The following is a 6,557-nucleotide window of genomic DNA, read 5'->3' as shown; positions in this document are numbered from 1 at the left end:
CCGAGGGAGCCGATGGAGTATTAACAGATGCCGGCTCTGGTTGGTGATAGGCAGGCCCAACGTAATGCGGTGCCGTTTGTCCTTCTTTGAGAGTTCAAACCACAGCATTATGAACAGTATTAGACAACACATTAGAATGATTAATTAAAGCATGATTTACTACAGAATTAACCATCTCTTGAAGTTTACCAGGATTGGAGTCAAAGGTAACCTGCCGAGGCAACGACAAATCTTGCTTCTGGATGACTTGTCCACTCTTGTTCAGGCTAAACGATTTCAGACAAAGCTGCCTGTATTTTTCTATAGCCTTTTTCATAGCGTGCCTCTGCTCTTCCTTAAGATCTTCTTCTGAAACCGCGATAATGTTCTCTGAATTGATCTCGGAATTGAACATATTGATCGGATTGATTGGTCCCACCGAGCGTGCCAAAAGATGTGTTGATGCAAAAGTAGATCTACAAACACAAAGGGCTAATACCTGAATCGATATCCAAAGCGTGCCAGTCGATATGACCTGTTAATCGACAAGGATGAAGATACGAGCACTTTGGTCCTGACAACAGCGATACGCCCGGAAGCCACGGCCAAGAGGTACTCACGCGGAACTCGAGAATTGCCGAAGGTCGCACTAAAGCTATGCAACTCGCCGAATCAATGAGAACTCATAAAAAGGGAAAATATGCAAATTGACGAAATCGCCAAAAAGTAAGTAGATGCAAAATAGGAGTAAAAATTGGTTTTGATATTGATTTTTTTTACATTGCCCCTCAATCTATATTTATACCCTGATCTAAAGAGGCATAGCCAAACACAACTAGGACACCAAGTCCAAATCTAAACAAACACACGACTCTTACATGAATCACACTCTAACAAATATAGAAAAGGAAATCAACTCCTATCTATTTCCCTGTCCACCTCGATTACGATGGAAATCTTACCGACCTCCTTTCCATCGGCATACTTCTTGTTTCATCGGCAGTAGCCTTCAAGCCTTCCTTCATCGGCATCGACAATAACATCTCCAACCTTATCGGCAACGCCCGAATCTAAATCAACCTCTCCATCGATCACCACCATTCATCGGCAATTATCTTTACAAGCTGTTTTCATCGGCTGTCAGTGTATACAGTAACTTTCTTCCTGCCGATTAGCTCACTCTGATCATTGTGCAAAAAACGGTGTCAACAGGACAGGAGACACCTAACTAGGTTACGCGACCAAAGACCACATACGGATAGAGGGGTTATACCTAGGGTGCCGGTGAGGATAGGGTAGCAGGGCGGTGGAGAGTCGGTGTAGTGGTGAGTCGACGCAGTGCAGGAAGACCCGCAGCGCCGACGAAGACGATCGGGGTTGTCGAGTCCCTCCCACAGGTCCTCCTGCAAAAAAGGGCAAAAATGGTTAGTGTTGACTCAAAATTTCGGCAGCACCTCCCCTGCACGAGGAGGTTCCCAAAACCTAAAAAAACATGGCACAAAGGACAACAACCACATATATACCAAACATGGGCACGAAGGCCAACAACCACCAATATATCAAGAGGAGCCATGTACTTTAGTTCTCTTTCCATGCAGATGAAAGTATTGAAGTAGTACAACAACAATTACTACTAACCCTACAACTACTACTAACACTACTACTAACAACTACTTAACTACTAACAGTACTAATACTAAGAACTACTTAACTATTAACAACTACTACTACTAACCACTACTACTTACTAACTACTACTATTTACTAACGACTACTACTAAGCCTACAACTAACACTACTAACTACTACTAACAACCACTACTACTTACTAACTACTACTATTTACTAACTACTACTACTACTAACCCTACAACAAAAACTACTAACTACTACAACTAACACTACCACTAACACTACTAACTACTACTACTAACACTACAACTAACTACTACTAACACTACTAACTACTACTACTACTAACACTACAAGGGTAGGGCTTACCTTGGCGGCAAGAACGGCAAGAGCGAGGGTCGGCGACGACGGTAGGGATGACCGTAGCAGCGCGAGGTTCAACGGGTGGTCGGAACGGCGTGAGGATCGATGGGCGGTTGGGTCGGCACCTTCCTCTTCTTCCTCCTCCCCCTTCTCTTTCTTCCTCTTCCTCCTCCCCCTTCTCTTTCTTCCTCTTGCTCCTCTCCTTCTCCCTCTGCTGGCCGGTCGCAGGGCACGGCGGGGCCGGTGGAGCTCGGGGCCGGCCGGGTCGCTGTCCCCGGGGAGCTCGGAGCCCGGGGCGCCGGTGAGCTCGGGGCGACGGCCGGGGACCCGGGGCGCGAGCGTGGGGCCGCCGGGACAGGGGCGCAGGTCCGTCGGGGCACGGGCGCGGGGCCGCCGGGGCGCGGGCGTGGGGCCGCTGGGGCAGGGGAGCGGGGCCGCCGGGGCAGGGGCGCGAGGCCGCCGGGGCTGGGCGGGAGCACCGGGCGGGCGCCGGGGCGAGCGCCGCCGGGACGGGGGCGGGGGGCGTGGGACGGGGGCGTCGGGGTGGGCCCGGTAGGACCTCACCGGAGGGGGACGACGGCGGGGTCGGCGGCGGTGGCGCGGCAACACGGGGGCGGGTGGGAGACGAGTGAGGAGGGGTGCGGTTGGGCCGGCCCAGTCTGGGCCTTTAGGTTAAAAGATTTGCCGAGTGCCAGGCCCAGTGGTACTCGGCAAAGGTTTTTTTTTTAATTCTTTGCCGAGTGCCCTGTGACCTGGCACTCGGCAAAGACAGTCTTTGCCGAGTGCCAAGCTGGCACTCGGCAAATTTTCAATTTTTTTTTGTTTTTTTGCCCCATTTTTTCTGGGGCTAGATTACAGTAATTGAAACTCCATTTCAATATTTGGGACAATTTTTAGTTTTTTGTTATATTTGGTTGATTAATTTGATTATGTTGAATTTTTATATATAATTCAAATTTGAATTGCAGGTGCATGGAATATTGTAATCTAGTGCTTCAAAAAATGTTATTCATGGTATTTGGTGTATGTTGAGTCTCTATCCACGAACTCGCATCAAATTTCGCGCATCTTCTTCACGTAACATGACGAGCCACTTGCTGGAAAAGTGTTTTAAAATTATATAAAGTCCATACGAAGTCCGAAAATCACGAAACTTGTCGAGGTGTCTTGTTATCTCATGTTTAGGCTGTGGTAAAAAATTGAGAATGTTTCGAGCAAGTTACGACGTCAGATGCATAAAACCCAGACATTTCGGACTTCATATGGACTTTATATAATTTAAAACACTTTTCCGGCAAGTGGCTCGTCATGTTACGTGAAGAAGATGTGCGAAATTTGATGCAAGTTCGTGGATAGAGACTCAACATACACCAAATACCATGAATAACATTTTTCGAAGCACTAGATTACAATATTCCATGCACTTGCAGTTCAAATTTGAATTATATATAAAAATTCAATATAATCAAATTAATCAACCAAATATAACAAAAAAACTAAAAATTGTCCCAAATTTTTTAATGGAGTTTTATTTACTGTAGCAAGGCCCCAGAATAAAATGAGGCGAAAAAAACAAAAAAATGAAAATTTGCCGAGTGCCAGCTTGGCACTCGGCAAAGACTGTCTTTGCCGAGTGCTAGGTCACAGGGCGCTCGGCAAAGAATTTTTTAAAAGAAAATTTTCAAAAACGGTTAAAAAGTCTTTGCCGAGGGCCTAACGGTGATGCCCTCGGCAAAGATTGACGGTAGGGGATGGACGTCGTGTCAGGCGGTGTTGCCGAGGGCTTAGCCCTTGGCAAAGAATTATTGTTGTCGTGTGCTTGTCTTTGCCGAGGGTCTGGCTCTCGGCAAACAGTCTTTGCCGAGGTCTGTTCTTTGCCGAGGGCCAGGCCCTCAGCAAAGACTCTTTGCCGAGTGCCCGAGCATTTTCCCTCGGCAAATCCTCAGGCCCTCGGCAAAGATGCTCTGTCCGGTAGTGATTAGGGCAGCCTAACCCTAAAACTAGGATGGATTTCATAGCTTCAAATAAATTGACGGGCATATGTCATCGCTCTGCTGATATAAAAGAAGAGTTAAGGAGACAAAAAAAAAATCTGTTGTCGAGGCACTTCCACCCAAGAAACTACATGATTTCTATGTTCATTAATTACGATGTCATCTAAACAAAAAGATGATGTGGCGCTGCAATTAAAGAAGAGAGGAAGAAATGGTTTCTTAATAAAAACCATGCGTACATGGAAACCAAGACATTAAAAGATATGATAGGTAGATGAGAGAGAGAAAACATGTGATTAGATAAAAGATTATTATTCTATAGAAACTGTCGATTGGGAACATTGTTTTTATGCGGAATATCTATATAAATTAATGGACATATAAACTATCTATGGTTTCTAACGCTGTGCCCTGATGTGAGAATCGGAACACCTATGCACAAGGAAACCGCTGATTTGGCGTTGGAGCAAAAGTCATTATTTCCATCCCCAACCTATGGATCCGCTACAACTGGCGCGTCTAGGTTTGAAAACCGAAAGAAACAGACAAAAAAAAACACCACTAGAAAGCTCAGTTTTGACTCATGAATAACTCGGTACACTACAAAGTTCAGTCGTGGCTCATGGATATAGCTCGATACTTGACCACATCGCTACAAAGTTCTAAATTAAGTTCGGCATTCGTCATGCCACGTCGATGTATTCTTCAGAGCTCACCCTCTTCATGATGTCAGGGTCACTTTTTATGACACACACCTGCTCCTGGTCCAACTTTCACATCAGCCTTGGCGGCTTGAACTAAAGATTTTACGCTATTGATATACTCAGTGCTCGGTCTTATAACCATCCTCATCAGCACATCTGCAAATTTAATAAAAGAATGACATCAATTGGAGAAAAGTACCTCCACAAATAAAAAACTAGATTGTTGTACAATAGTTAACTAATTAACGCTACTACAAAAATGATTTTACGAGACACTGTCCAAACATTAATAATTTATAATCTGGTCGATCATATTCATATCTCTAGACAGCTGCTCCCAATTAAAAAGACAATTGTGAGGGCACCAGCAACAGTAAGAGTCCGTTACTATCTCTAAGCCAACCTCTCCAATAGTGTTAGGTTTTAGCAATGGCTCATAGTATAATTAGGTCCACGTAACGCTCTCACGTGATCTTGGAATATGTGCAAGAGTCTAGCTCTTATCAAGAGGTGGCTTTTCTCTCACGGTTCGGGTGCGGATGGCCCGACTTGCGATGCCGGCGACTGAGGCTCCTCCTCCCTTCTCCTTCCTCCTCCCTTCTCCTTCTTCCTTCTCCCTTCTGCTTCTCCTCCCTTCTCCTTCTTCCTTCTCCCTTCTCTCCTCTACTGCCCTGCGGCGAAGCGGGGCTAGGACGGCCGCGGTGGAGCGGGGCCAGCCGCGGCGGAGCGGGGCCAGCCGCGGCGGAGCGGGGCTGGGGCGGGGACGGCAGTGGCGGAGTGGGACCAAGCCGGGGACGGCTGCGCCGGAGCGGGGCCGGGGCGGGGTCGATCGTGGCGGAGCGGGGCTGGGACGGCCGTGGCGGAGCGGGGATGGCCGCGGCGGAGCGGGGCTGACCATGGCGGAGCAGGGACGGGCCGGGGTGGTCGAGGGGCGTCGTGTCGGCGAGCGCACGATGTCGGGGCGGTGGGGCGCCGGTGCGCGTGCGGACGCTCGCAAGGTGCGGCGTCGGCGGCGGATTGGACGAGCGGCGGCAGTCTGTTAGGGCTTGGCTCGGTAGTGGGGAGGAGGAAGAAGAGGGGTCGGGGCGGGCGCAGAGGCTATATAAGGGAGAGGACCTTTAGTCCCAGGTGCCACCACCAGCCGGGACTAAAGGCCCTTCAGTCCCGGGCCCTGTGAACGCCCGGGACTAAAGGTCACACCTTTAGTCCCGGCTGGTGGTGGCGCCCGGGACTAAAGGTTTTTGGCGGGCAGCCGAACTGCAGTTTCGCTGCCCGCCAATTCATTAGGATTCTAATATATTTCTTTTTACACAAATGATAAAAGGATAGTTAATTGCATAGAAAATTAAATAAAAGACATAAAAATATTTAAAAAAATAAAGATTCTATTTTGCTTTATTGCACATAGGAAAATTATGTGACCTAAAGTTTTAATTTTTTTAAACAAGTTTTAAAACACAATATAGTGTTGAAATTACTATTTCGATAATGCAAAAATATAGTGTTTAATTAAATTCAGAAAAACTCTTGTGTTTCGACTGGAAATTTGTTTTCAAATCATTTGAATGTGACATAATCCCACCATCAAACATAAATTTGTCTTCACATCATTTCAACGTGACATAATCCCAACATCAAACAGAAATTTGTTTTTCACATTATTTCAACATGACATAATTCAACATCAAACATAAATTCACAATTATTACATAATATCTCTAATACACACTATTGAATATCAATATATATATCAAGCGGGCACAGTAATGAACTTCCTCTCGACTTATGTCCCTTGGTTACGATCGCGCCATAACCATGGAGTGTCCTCATCATTTAGCTGGATGCTAGGGTCTTTGTTCACTGTGAAGGGTGAAATTCGGTCATC

The 6,557-nt window shown here is 46.6% G+C and overlaps 1 protein-coding gene across 1 annotated transcript; it reads right to left on the bottom strand.

Moving 5' to 3' along the window:
- Nucleotides 1-1,155: 1,155 nt before the first annotated feature.
- On the bottom strand, nucleotides 1,156-5,570 carry LOC136480764 (extensin-like). The gene is made up of 5 exons (XM_066478222.1): nucleotides 5,222-5,570; nucleotides 4,724-4,828; nucleotides 1,981-2,639; nucleotides 1,253-1,382; nucleotides 1,156-1,160 (listed from the first exon to the last, which is right to left on the bottom strand). The coding sequence occupies exons 1-5, from the start codon at nucleotides 5,568-5,570 to the stop codon at nucleotides 1,156-1,158; spliced, it is 1,248 nt and encodes a 415-aa protein (XP_066334319.1).
- Nucleotides 5,571-6,557: the final 987 nt, after the last annotated feature.

Source organism: Miscanthus floridulus, chromosome 9 (assembly GCF_019320115.1).
Source record: "Miscanthus floridulus cultivar M001 chromosome 9, ASM1932011v1, whole genome shotgun sequence".
Taxonomy (NCBI): domain Eukaryota; kingdom Viridiplantae; phylum Streptophyta; class Magnoliopsida; order Poales; family Poaceae; genus Miscanthus; species Miscanthus floridulus.
Note: the sequence above shows the minus strand (reverse complement) of the source record. Positions and strands in the feature narration are given on the sequence as shown.

Bases quoted from the DNA above. Each gene is read 5' to 3' on its own strand.
- LOC136480764 (XM_066478222.1), bottom strand. From the start codon at position 5,570: ATGGTCAGCCCCGCTCCGCCGCGGCCATCCCCGCTCCGCCACGGCCGT. The intron at 4,829-5,221 runs GTCGGGCCATCC...TTAAATTTGCAG, and splicing joins CTCAGTCGCCGGCATCGCAA to ATGTGCTGATGAGGATGGTT. The intron at 1,383-1,980 runs GTAAGCCCTACC...CCTTTTTTGCAG, and splicing joins TTGCCGTTCTTGCCGCCAAG to GAGGACCTGTGGGAGGGACT.